A 13,540-nucleotide genomic window follows, 5' to 3' on the forward strand; every position below is an offset into this window, starting at 1 on the left:
GATGGACAGAGCGCCCTAATTCCCGGGGAGGTCAGGTCAAATACACTTGGCTGAAAGCCAGAGTATGTACAACCTCCATGAGTCCCAAGGAATTCCAAATAGCCTGAGAAAATACAGAGATAGAAAGTGTAACCTTAGTTTTGCTATTATAAATGAACCGATTACAACAGACATAAATCAGATTAGCAATAAAGATAAACAGAGTTGTTTTAACCTAATCACAGAAGCATGGATGAATGAGTTTACAGAATTGCTTTAAGAAGTGTTTGTCAAGCTCAATGCAGCCAGTTGATGCGTCAAGGTGCAAAGAGATGAGGAGGCCTGGGAGAACAGCACTGAAGCCTCACCCATGTCCAGGCCCCCTGTGCAGTTCATTCCAGAGCTCTAGGCCCTGGATAATTTTCTACTGCATCTGGCCGGGCAGGGTGGCTCATACCTGTAATCCCAGCACTTTGGGAGGCTGAGACGGGCAGATCACCTGAGGTCAGGAGCTCGAGGCTAGCCTGGCCAATATAGTGAAACTCTGTCTCTACTAAAAATACAAAAATTAGCCAGGTGTGGTGGCGCATGCCTATAAACCCAGCTACTCAGGAGGCTGAGGCAGGAGAATTGCTTGAAGCTGGGAGGCGGAGGTTGCAGTGATCCAAGATCGTGCCACTGCACTCCAGCCTAGGCAACAGAGTGAGACTCCATCGCAAAAAAAATTTTTTTTCTACTGCATCTGGTGCTCCAGGAACAGCAATGTCTCCTCTGTCTATCACCAAGAGTGAAGTTAAAGCCAGACCAGTGAGGGAGGGGGACGGTTCTGCAAAGGATGCCCATGGTCTTCTTACAACCCTGGAGGCCACTCCCGGGGAGCTGTGTGACTCATTCCATTTGTTAGGAAGTTCTCCTGTCCCTGGACCCCAAGGGGCCCAAAGCTCAAAGTCAAGGGCAGCTTTATGGCAGGCAAACTAAGAGTTTAAAGAAAAACACCAGGAAGGAACACCAATCCCCACGTCCTCATGGTCCCATGTGGAAGAACTTGTACTTGGGTAGACTCCTGGTGACTCTGCAGCCTGGCTCCTCCCTTGGGAAAGAGGAGTGACTTCTCTTGCTCCTCCTGGTATCCTGGGTTGGGGTCCTCTATTACAGGTCTGCCTGCCTGCAAGCAGTACACATCTGGTTCCCTCTCAGGAGGCTGACCCTGAACAGGGCCAGGGGCTATCCAGCTCTGCCTGACTGGCTGACAAGTTTCATTCTGGAGTGAATTACAGCAAGTCCCCCTAGCCACAGATCTAAACCCACATTCTCTTTTTTCCTTTTTTTTGAGATGGAGTCTCACTCTGTCACCCACGCTGGAGTGTAGTGGCACCATATTAGCTCATTGTAACCTGTGCCTCCCTGGTTCAAGTGATTCTCCCACCACTGCCTCCCAAGTAGCTGGAACTACAGGCGCATGCCACCACACCTGGCTAATTTTTGTATTTTTCGTAGAGACTGGGTTTCACCATGTTGGCCAGGCTGGTCTCAAACTCCTGACCTCAGGTGATCCACCCACCTCGGCCTCCCAAAGTGCTGGGATTACAGGTGTGAGCCCCTGCATCCGGCCTAAAGCCACACTCTCTAACCGGCTTTTATCAGTAATAAAGATGCATCTCTTCTAACTTCTACATCTGTATCACAATGGGTTTCAAGTTTAATATATTAGCTCCTTAAAATCCCAACATAAATGAGACAGAGAAGTAGTAGCAGGGTACATCACAGCCCAGGGCCACACACAGGGCCCGCCTGTATCCTGGAAAGGGAGAGGGTGAGTGAAGAGAGGAAGCCTTTCATTTGCAAGAATGCCATCCATTTGGTCTCATACCTTGAGGGAATAAAGTATTTCCATTAAACTGGCATATTCAGCAGGGTTATCTTTCTGGAGGTAATTATATTCTTGCCATGGGTTCTTGGTAGAGCTCTTCTTGTCTGTCAGGATGCTCTCCTGAAAACCAGCCAGGCTCCGGGGGCTGCAGGAATCAGACAGATACTTCCCAGCGGTGGACAAAATCCTGTAATGAAAGGAATGACCATTATGCCCTGAGCTATATGCATGGAACTTTCTTCTTGGAGCAGTCAGGTTGCCCTTACTAAATTCTAAGATATCCTCATGAGACAGACTGAACTAAGGTCCAGTTTATAAGGCAATGAAAGGATGCCCTTCATCACTGAGGAGTGAGCTGGACCTCAGGTGCACAATAAAAAACCCAGTGTTTTTATTCCTGCTTAACACTCACAGTGCCAGAACATGCCATCTCCCTAATATGACCAACAGCCTACACAGGGGCAGCTCTCAGTTTGGTCTGGAACACTGTGCACCTTCTGTGGAGACTTTTCTTGCTATATGAGCATCAGGGGGTAGAACAGTCAAATGCCAGGGTGGGCCACCAGCACCACCATCAGAGAGACCGCCGGGCAGGATAGCAGCTGGCTGGCTCCTGGAGAACAGTGACAGCAGCTCGTTGCACACCTCTTTACCCAAGGGATCCGCCTGTCCTACATGCCGAGCCTGCGTGGTGTTTGTGTTCAGTGGCACAGGGAGGTTTATTTTTGTGGTTTAGGTGTTACAGAGAGATCTATTGAGACTGGCACTTTCCAAACTCTTTGAGAAAGACAAACGCCTAGAGGAGGTTCCATATGATAATCCACCCCTTGTACTGCTGGGGAAGTGGAATCTTAACCTCCACCCTGTTTTCCTGAGCCCAACTTTACCACCCATTCTACCTGTCTAAATATGTACAGAATTACATGAACATGTATAACTAGGAGAACCACATTAAGACATATCCCAAATGTGGCTAATCCTCTGCCTTCTCCTTTACTGTAATTTCTTATGAAAACATTGCTTTGGACATACCAGCTTTTAGGATGCACTCACTATTTCAAAAACAGATCCTTGAGTTGGTCAAGAAATGCCTGTACTTGCAAATAAATCCCAGTGATAGGATCTTCCTCAGGAGCCACTGCTGACATAAGCAGCTACCTGCCTCTGCCATTAAGGTCAAGTTAATTCTTCCTGTTGCTTGAGCCAACCAGTAACTTTGGTTGGGTCTCTTATCTGTCAAACTGTGGCCTGTCTCTGCCATTGCTTTACTTCTAATCTTCACTAGTTCTTGCCTGGATCGCAGCAGGCTTCCAACTAACTGGTTTCCCTTCCTCTAGTCCTTGAAGTTCTACTTAATCTGTCCTCCTAAGGGTCAGCAGAATGATCTTCCCAGAAGGCAAATCTGATTTTGGCTTTTTCCCAAAGATAGTGCATCACAGGGGCATTAGAAAGGCCTGGCAGAAGAGAGGCCTTAGGGACCCAGGGAGGTTTCAGCCCTCTGCCCCATCAACGAATGGCAGAGCTCCCAAAGGGCTCTTGCTTCTGTTCTGCATTTAACACATGCTGTCTCATTTCCCTCCAACTGGATGGTGAGGACAAAACATGGAGTGTTCTTCATTTGTGAATTACTAGCACTAGCACGGCGCCTGGTATGTGGCAGGAGCTCCACAACTGTTGAAGGACGGGTGACCCAGGCTTTGGTGACCAGGTCTTCAGGGGACAGTGCAATGAGACAGTCAGGTTTTGGAAATCTAGTATAAATTTACAAGTTCCATGGCTGAGAAGTGGGCAATAACTTGTCATAGCTGAGGGAACCAATGGAATTGTAACGCTCCCTCCTCTGTGCACATTGCATTCTCTTGGCACAGCAATCAGCATATTGGCACATGCTGGATGCTCCCATTAATCTCTAAGCTCTTTGAGGACAAGGATTGAGTCTAATTATCTGATATCCCCAAGACCTACCTTAGAGCCCAGGGAAGCTGTGGCCCAGTGGGAAGGGAGGTAGGCGTAAGTAAAGTGGGAGACAGAGGTGAGTGGGGCGAGAGATAGGGGTGAGTGGGGTGGGAGGTAGGCGGCGAGTGGGGTGGGAGGTAGGGACCGAGTAGGGCGGGAGGTAGGGGCCGAGTGGGCGGGAGGTAGGGGGCAAGTGGGGCGGGAGGTAGGAGTGAGTGGGGCAGGAGGCACGGGGTGAGCGAGGCAGAAGGTAGAGGTGAGTGGGGTAGGAGGTGGGGCAGGAGGTAGGGGCAAGTTGCTGAGGAAGGTCTGTGCTCTTTGTTGGCCATTTCTTCTCACAATTCTTTGTTTTCCGTCATTTCTGAGACCACCAGCTGTCTTTAGTCCAAGACTTTTTGTGATGGTTCTCCTTATGGGGAAAGGCTCACAGCAGGATAGAATGGGAGCAGCTGCTGCTGTTCCTAACTCGCTCCTGAATGCCCAGCACAGAAATTGTGTGACTTTCAGGAGTGAATAAAACTGAAGTGCCACAGGCATACAATGGAGTATGTGTAAATAATGTAAATGAAGTAAATGGTAATTCCTAGGACACAGATTTTCCTCAATCTCTTAATGAAGTCAAGTATTACATTCCGAAGAGTAAGGACAGACTGGTTAGGAGCATGAATGGGGACACAATAGGTAAAAGATGGGCCTCTCTCAGCTGCATTTTGCAGCCCAGAGAGGCTGAAAGCCTGGCTGAGCTTCAAGTCAAGAACAGCCTGGGTGTATCCAAGGGAGTTCCTGAAGGAGATGATGTCATCCTGGAAGCACTAAGCCTGGAAAGGGACAGTCACCATCTGTGTTCCTGGCTGAAAGGCTGCACAGTGTGTGTGGCAGGCGCCTGTAAAGCTTATCTTATCTCCCCATCAATCTCACCTGCAGCACCTAGACTCCTACCAAGGACCACTCCCCACCAACAGGCGGGTGGCAGAGGCAACAGGTCAGAACGCGCTGGGCTGCTCCAGTGACAAGACTGACATTGGCCACCCAGCTCTTATGATCACTTATTTGCAGAAAGGAATCATTTTGTGATTTACGGGCTGAGTAAAGCAAGGCCGAGCTGAAATCTCATCTGAGAGATTTCTCTCATCCTGGGCAGCTTGGGCGAGATATAGGGAGATTGCTGTGGCTCCTCTGTATTTTCCTAGGGCCCACTACTTACTTTTGGAACAGTGGTGCTTTCATTTCACCTTGTACCACTGCTAAAAATTCCATCACCCAGAGATTACTTTAGGGCAATAAAGAATCACCCAAGGAGGTTAAGGAATTGCTGCTGGTCCCTCAAACAACTATATCAAACAGACTTCTTCCCCTTTACTCCTAAGGAATAGAAGGCATCAGCCATACTAAGGGAATCGAGAGATTTCATTGAAAGGAATAAAGAAAGAAATGTGGGAAGCCAGAGCCCCTTGAAGGGAAAAACTGTCTGAAGGAGGTCACCTCAGGGCAACATAAAAGCCCTGGCAGGTATGAGATGAGAGGAAGAGAGTAGAACAAGCTTTTCCAGGGCAGACCCCAGAGACTCCCCTTCGACAAACAGCCCTTCGGCAACACAAATTTGACTGCAGGACCCAGAAGGCAGACTGCCTAAGTTCACCCCGATCCTGAAGGCTGGCCCAAGGGACTTCACCACCACTTGTCACACCGTTTCTATATGGAAATTTATTTTCAGTCCCAATAACTAATTTATAAACATGCAGTCGGAACCCGGCCCATTCCTAATTTGGAGACAAGATGTACTGTTTCCTCATTTAGGCTGAAACCAACATATCAAACCAAAATTACGTGACCCCTGCCAAATAGGACAAAGCCTTGCCCTTTTTAGGTGCTCAGTAAAGTTTAATGATGACAATCATGACACGCTGTATCTAGGTACAGACAGCCCTCCAGCCCTGTGGCCTTCAGATCTGCCATATGCTGTCCTTGCTGTACTGTGTACTAGACCAAGCTCGTGCTGATCAGGAACCCCAGGGTCTAGAGGACAATGACTCCTCTCTCCTACCTGTTGGCCAGCTGTTGCTCGAAGTCCCCACAATGCCGCAAAAGCTCTCCACAGGTGGCTATTATCCTAAACAAAACAAAAAGCACTTCAAGTTCAAGTATCTGGAATGCCGACCTTTACAGGACAAACATTGTCTTATTCATAAAAATCCTAACTATTTGCTCCTTTGGGTAGTTCTCGTTTTGGGAAAGCCGTTAAACATTTGCTGGCCTGAAATGTTTCATTCATTAGTCATTAATATAAAAAGAAAATGCTGGTCCCTTCCAATAACCTCCACTGTCAATGGCATCTCTGCTACGAAAGCACAATTCTATCCACGGGCCCCTCAAATAATTTTACATTTCCAAAATATGCAGCTTTGTCCTTGAGAGAAACAGGGCAGAGATACTTTATATCTAAAATTTATTATTTATTTACTTATTTTTGCAACTGAGTCTCGCTCTGTCACCCACGCTGGAGTGCAATGGTGTGATCTCGGCTCGCCGCAACCTCTGCCTCCCAGGTTCAAGCGATTCTCCTGCCTCAGCCTCCCAAGTAGCTGTGATTATAGGCACTCGCCACCACACCTGGCTAATTTTTGTATTTTTAATAGACACGGGGTTTCACTATGTTGGCCAGGCTGGTCTCAAACTCCCGACCTTAAGTGATCCGCCTGCCTTGGCCTCCCAAAATGCTGGGATTATAGGAGTGAGTCACCACACCCTGCCTGTATCTAAAATAAAAAAATTTTTTAAATGTATTACTTAATATTTGTTAGACGCCTGTTAGTTGCCAGACACAGAAAATGTTTTGGTACTAGAAGTATCTTTCCCTGATGATATGAAAGGCAGATGAAGATGAATCCATTTGTTTCTCAGAGATAAGCCCAAATGACCATCATATCCGTATTGAATGATCCTTTAATTTTCAAGTTATTTTATGCCAAGCCTCAAACTCCCAGCTGCTGAGTCCTTCAACACCAAACTCATAATGTCAGGACAAATCCAAGGATTAAAAACATCTTAAGTCTAGTTAACTTTTAACTTTCTCTAAAACTGCCCATCATCACCAGGGTATCTAGGCATTCCATCATAAGAAAAGTTTATGAGAAAGTAAAATATGCCACTTCCCTTAAGTGCAACAGAACAAACTTGTGCATAATATTTTCCAGAATACCAAACCACCACGGGTGATAAGGGATACAGTTAGCATCTAGAACATTAAATTTTTTTAAATTTTATTTTATTTTAAGTTCCGGGATACATGTGTAGGATGTGTATGATTGTTACATAGGTAACTGTGTGTCATCATGGTTTGCTGCACCTATCAACCCATAGAACATTAAATTTCATCAAAATAAAATCCAGAACAGAGCCTGTGAGGTGAGGTAATAATCTAAAATAGTCCTGAGTGGTCCTAGATCTACCCAACAGCCTTGGGTGGGTCTGGGTCTGCTCTGACACAGACCACCGCATTGAGAACTACATGTGTCACGGGCAAGGGTCAGGTAAGACATGAAAGTGGGTGAAGTGCGCCAGGTGAACGGCCATTTCTCTCTTGGGAAAATATATCCAGGAGGAATGGTTTTAAGAAAAAGAAACGTCCAGATTGCTTTTTTTTTGAGATGAGGTCTTGCCCTGTCCCCCAGGCTGAAGTGCAATGGTGCAATCTTGGCTCACTGCAACCTCCACCTCCTAGGCTCAAGCAATTCTCCTGCCTCAGGCTCCCAAGTAGCTGGGATTACAGGCATGGGCCAACATGCCCAGCTGATTTTTCTATTTTTAGTAGAGACAGGGTTTCACCATGTTGGTCAGGCTGGTCTTGAACTCCTGACCTCAGATGATCCACCTGCCTCGACCTCCCAAAGTGCTGGGATTACAGGTGTGAGCCAGCGTGCCCAGCCTGCTTTTCATCTGTTGTATGGTGCTTCTCTTCTCTCCCAAGTGGTCTGAGAGCCTAATTGTATCGCTGTTAGCCTACTTGGGAGAGGAGAGAAGCACCGCACAACAGGGAACCCGTGCCATTCCTCAGGGATCCCTGCTGCCAGCCCCAGTGGCTATGACAATGCAGGCCCAGTGTTGCCTGAGCGTCTCATTTTTTAGGTGACATTAGAAATCCGGATCATGTTAAATCTAGCTTTTCAATATTGGCAACAAATCCACTTGTTAAAAACTGCAATGATCAAACATGTCCATAGGTCAAACCTGGCCATAGGCCAACAGTCCATGCTCTCCAGCTGGACATGTCAAGGACCAAATTTTCTCAGGCAACTGCTGATGGAACCTCCATCAAGCCTCAGGGCCTGGGGCAAAATAGGGTGTCTACCTAGTGGCCCATAGGCCACACAGGCTATTCCAGAATCTGGCCATCAACAAACACTTGAGAGGGTCCCCTCAATTCCTTCTTTCACTGAACCCTTTTCTTTTTTTTTTTTTAAGCCAGGGTTTCACCCTGTCACCCAGGCTGGAGTGCAGCAGCAGGATCTCGGCTCACTGTAACCTCTGCCTCCCAGGTTCAAGCAATTCCCCTGCCTCAGCCTCCTGAGTAGCTGGGATTACAGGCATGCGCCACCACACCCAGCTAATTTTTGTATTTTTAGTAGAGACTAAAATATTTTAGGGGTTTCACTATGTTGGCCAGGTTGGTCTCGAACTACTGACCTCAAGTGATCTGCCTGCCTCAGCCTCCCAAAGTGCTGGGATGAAAAGCATGAGCCACCAAGCCCAGCCCTTTCACTGAACTCTTAAATGGCCTTTTCCAGGCCAAATAGCATTGCCTGGAACCATTTACTACCATGTACCATGGTTCTCAGATCCAGAAACAGGATCCAAACACCTGCGCATTTTCTAGTACATAAGCCCTAAGTTATTTTAGGTCTACAAAAACTATAGGCTAAGGGGGGGTAAAAAATCTCACATCAAATATAAAAAATTTAAGTCATTAAAGGAGATGAGGCATTTGTAAAGAACTTTAAAAAATATCTTAAGAGCTGCAGGGGTCTTTTTGTTGGTTAGTTTGGGTTGGGTTTTTATTTATTGGTTTGTGTTTAGAGTCTGGAGTATTTGCTTTTGAAAAAGGCAGTGAAAGAAAAAAAAAAATGAACCCCTTCCAAACACATTTGTCATTTCTATATACCGCATCATGCATGTTTATGCTGACTACATTAGGAGCAAGCTGGAATTACCACCCCCGGGTTACCTAATGGAGTTCTGAAAAGCCGTCCAATCTTCCTGGAAGAGGGAGTCGGGAGGAATGTCGTCCAGTTTGCACTTCTTTCGTACGGACTGGAGAGTGCTGGTGAAATCAGACACATACCTGCCGGGAAAGGGAAGAAAATGGTAGGGAGGTCACCATCGATTCCCCAGCTCTAAAGAGACCTGGAATTCTACTGCTCTGGACAAACTGCTAATGGCCTTGAGAGCATCTTTAGAGGCTCCCACTGAGGAGGGAAACTGCTTGTAAACCTCTGACCACAAAAAGGTCTTCTCTATGTGGCAAGACTGTCTTCACCACCTGGTTGAGCAGTTTCTAAGAGAGATGCCCAAGAGGAGAAGGAAGGAATAATCGTGAAGTTGACTCCAGGGAGCAACCACGTGAGAAATGATGCTGATAAATCCCCCCTCATCCAGATAAGTACATTTCTGGGAAAGCAGGTTTGAAGAATTATTTAAACATCACAGTCCCAAGGTAATAACTGACTGTGACCTGGGATAACGTAAGGAAGGTCATGACATCCGAGGTACCTCTGCATCATTCTCATCCTCTAAATTGAAATACCCGTGGCACAGAGATTAAAGTTTCACGGCTGGCAAGGGTCTGACTTTAATGGGACAGAAGCATGAAAGTGGATTCAAAGCCAGGAGATCCTCCCTCACAGGCTGCGCTGTTTGCTCTCACTGTACACACCTACTTTTCCCTCACAGCATCTAAAACACTGTAGTTAAACAGCTTGTTTAGACAGGGCGTGGTGGCTCACACCTGTAATCCCAGCACTTTGGGAGGCTGAGGAGGGAGGATCACTTGAGCTCAAGGAGTTTAAGACCTGCCTGGGCAATACAGTGAGAACCCATCTCCAAAAAAAAAAAAAAAAATTAGGCGAGTGTGGTAGCTCATGCCTGTAATCATAGCAGTTAGGGAGGCCAAGGTGGGAGGACCACTTGTGCCTAGGAGTTCAAGACCACACTGGCTGACATGGCAAAACTTTGTCTCTACAAAGAATACAAAAATTAGCTGGGCGTGATGGCATGTGCCTGTAGTCCAAGCTACTTGGGAGGCTGAGGTGGAAAGATGGTTTGAGCCTCGGAGGTCAAGGCTGCAGTGGGCCATGAGCACACCACTGCACTCCAGCCTGGGTGGCAGAGCAAGACCTTGTTTCCAGATAAAGAAAGAGCCTGTGTGATGCTTATTGCTGCTGTTAGACTTTAAGCTCTGGGAGAACAGAGTGTGTGCCCCATACTTATACCCCCATGTCCTCTGAAAGCTAAGAAACCTGGGACATTTGCATGCATCACAAGAGGCCTTGCTGCTTGCCCCTCCCAAACAGAAGCTCTAAATGAGGAAAGTGAAATGTGAGGACCCAGGGCACAGTCCCGAAAGGTCAGTCCATGCAGTGGAGACACAGGCCACCAAGTGGAAGAAACGGCTTTCAGGCGGAAAACTACAAAACACAGAGTCCCACTGACAACACCTTCCCCTTGCATCAACAGAGGTGAAAGCTTCCTAGGGTTATAAGTCCCAGGAGGGAGAGGGGCTGGCCTCAAGGACAAACCGACAGAGGAATGTTAAGGAACATGATTGTGCTTTAGCCATGGGAGGTTAAACAACCGTGTCACCACCCCCGAAACTATGGCAAACATCCATGTGCTCTGCAGAAAGAGCAGGCGCGCCCTGCAGGAGGAGTTGTGTTTAGCCACTATTCTCAGGTATGGCTATAAGCAAACGCTTTCTCTGGTTCATTATCTGTCGATCCAGAATTCTAAATGGGTTTGTCATGAAATCTCAGAGGAAAGCGTCGCTTTCATCACATCATCTTTGTCCTCAAACCCTCCAGCTGTTTCTCACAATACACATTTCCAGCTGTCAACCACATCAGAGTCACTGTGTTAGGGGCTTTAATGGTATGTTTTTGGTGAATATTCACAACCTCCTTGGAAAGGAGATATTGTCATCATCAGTTTACTCAGAGAGGAGCACTATCATCTCCAAGGTCCCCACTAGTAAGTGTCCAGAGCTCCTGTGCCCATCACAGTCTTAATACCCCTCCTTCTTGAACCACCAGTTGGCCACTATACTCTATGCTTCATCCTAGTTCAAGTTAGGTCAACCTACTCCTGCCTTCCCTGCAGGCCCTGTCCTCCTTGCCCCTGCCTCCCTTAATGCCCTTCCCCAAACCTCCTCACTACTGAACAATGTGCCATTTGAACCCTGCTCAAGTTAGCTTCAACCTGATTTCCCTAATTTTATAAGCATCAGCTATTTTGGTAACTTCAAAATCTTCTCTTTTAGAGAAGATGGCCTGGGTTTGCCAGGTATACTTTTGCACAGTTTGAATGCTTAATATGGAAATGTATTATTTTTAATTATTTTTTATTTTTTGAGACTGAGTTTCGTTCTTGTTGCACAGGCTGGAGTGCAATGGCGCAGTCTTGGCTCACTGCAAGTGCTGCCTCCTGGATTTAAGCGATTTTTATGTCTCAGCTTCCTAAGTAGCTGGGATTACAGGCATCCACCACCATGCCTAGCTAATTTTTGCATTTTTAGTAGAGATGAGTTTCACCACGTTGACCAGGCTGGATTCGAACTCCTGACCTCAAGTGATCCACCCGCCTCAGCCTCCCGAAGTGCTGGGATTACAAGTGTGAGCCACTGCACCCAGTCTGATGTTTCTTTTTCTGTAGAAACACATCCGGGCTCATCTAGCCACACCAGATGATGTGGTCCTATAGAAGTGTCTACGAGGAACTACTTATGAGATGCTGGATGCCCGATGGCAATGCCAGAGAGCTCTGGGTTCAAGGAGCCTCCACAGTTCACAGAGGCATGCTCGGTATTTCTGGAACAATCAGAGACAGGGCTTCACCTTGTTGGCCAGGCTGGTCTTGAACTCCTAAGCTTAAGCAATCCACCTGTCTTGGCCTCCCAAAGTACTGGGACTACAGGCGTGACTCACCACACCAGGTCATAGATCCTTTTTCTTGCTCAAATAAACTTTGTTAAATTTAACTTGTCTAAGGTTTCTTTTTTTTTTCTTCACATACTTTAACTGCTGCACAAGTTTTCCTCATATGAATATGTCACATCTTATGTAGCCTTCCCTAATGGGTAGACATTTACGTTGTTTCAAATGTTCCACCATTACAAACAATGCCACTGTGAATATCCTTAACAACATCCTCTTGGGCTCAGGTGCAAGTGTTTCCCAGGGTTCAGAGAACGAATACAGAACACGTGCATTTTTAACTGGGGCAGACAGTGCTCCAATGTGGCCCGTCTGGTCCCCAGTCCCCCAGCCTTACTTGGCAAAGAGGGATTTCAGGGCTGACAGCAGGCCGCAGGTCCCCAGGCCATTGGTGAATCTGACGCATCTGTCAACAGCTGCAGACGCCAGACCAAACAGCTTGTTCACAGAGTGGCTCAGCTCCTGCACACAGTCAATCACTTCCCCATGCTCCTGGTGAGCAAATACAGACAAACAAAAGCTATGTCAGGCTTTAGAACAGACGTTGAGATAGGGGAAGACCTCCAAGCCCTCTCATTTATAGTAAAATCACTTAATAACGATGTCAGAAATATAGTCCCAACCTTTGAACGCTCCTCTAGAACCTGAATCAAGGGAGAACAGCCTAAGTCATCAGTGGGATCATGGAAATTCACTCCTAGCAGAAAAGCATGATCAAATGTCTGTCTACTTCATCCTAATGTTCTTCATTGCTTTCCTCTTTTTCTGTGATTATTAAGATGATATCTCTCCCTCTGGCTCTCGAGCTAGGATTCAAATTCTCCATATCAGAAGCTCCAAAGAATGTAGCAAAAGGGAGCTGGGTGCGGTGGCTCAAGCCTATAATCCCAGTACTTTGGATGGCAGAGGTGGGCAGATTATTCAAGCCCAGGAGTTTAAGACCAGCCTGGGCAACATAGCGAAAACCCATCTCTACAAAAAATTAGCCTGGCGTGGTGACGTGCACCTATAGTCCCAGCTACTGGGAAGCTGAGGTGGGAGGATTGCTTGAGCCTGGGGAATCAAGGTTGCAGTGAGCTGTGACTGTGCCACTGCACACCAACCTGGGCACCACTGGACTCCAACCTGGGTGACAGAGCAAGACCCTCTCAAAAAAAGAAAAATAATAAATAAATAAATAAGGCAAAAGGAAAATGCTTCCTTCCTTCAGGGGCAAGTATGGCACTGAAGTGCAACAGACTTTCTAGGTATATCCCCTGAAAACGAGAAAATGGTAAGAGGCAGTAGATTTGAACTACTATAAGATCAATTCTGAAATGTCAATGCACCTCACGCTAGACAACCTTATGACTTGAAAATAGAATTATATTTGAAATGGAAATGGCCTCAGTTCCACCCTTCATGCCCACATAGTGAACCTGCCCCTGCAACATTGCCCATGAGTGCTAAGCTCCTGTGCCCATTTGCATGTCTTCCTTAAACAAAAGACAGCCTTAATAAGAAATTACTAAACCAGGGAGATAATCAACTTATC

At 46.7% G+C, this 13,540-nt stretch overlaps 1 protein-coding gene across 1 annotated transcript in view; it reads right to left on the bottom strand.

The window, feature by feature from the left end:
- The window catches only part of COG7 (component of oligomeric golgi complex 7), an 87,884-nt gene that overhangs the window by 16,827 nt on the left and 57,517 nt on the right, over positions 1-13,540 (bottom strand). Inside the window, exons 8-11 of the mRNA XM_011987962.1 lie at positions 12,344-12,498; positions 9,027-9,143; positions 5,850-5,915; positions 1,850-2,036 (exon numbers count right to left, since the gene is read on the bottom strand). Of these exons, the coding sequence (XP_011843352.1) occupies positions 1,850-2,036; positions 5,850-5,915; positions 9,027-9,143; positions 12,344-12,498 (525 nt within the window). The remainder of the gene's footprint in view (positions 1-1,849; positions 2,037-5,849; positions 5,916-9,026; positions 9,144-12,343; positions 12,499-13,540) is intronic.

The sequence above is a fragment of the Mandrillus leucophaeus genome, unplaced genomic scaffold (assembly GCF_000951045.1).
Source record: "Mandrillus leucophaeus isolate KB7577 unplaced genomic scaffold, Mleu.le_1.0 Scaffold32, whole genome shotgun sequence".
NCBI classification, from domain to species: Eukaryota; Metazoa; Chordata; class Mammalia; order Primates; family Cercopithecidae; genus Mandrillus; species Mandrillus leucophaeus.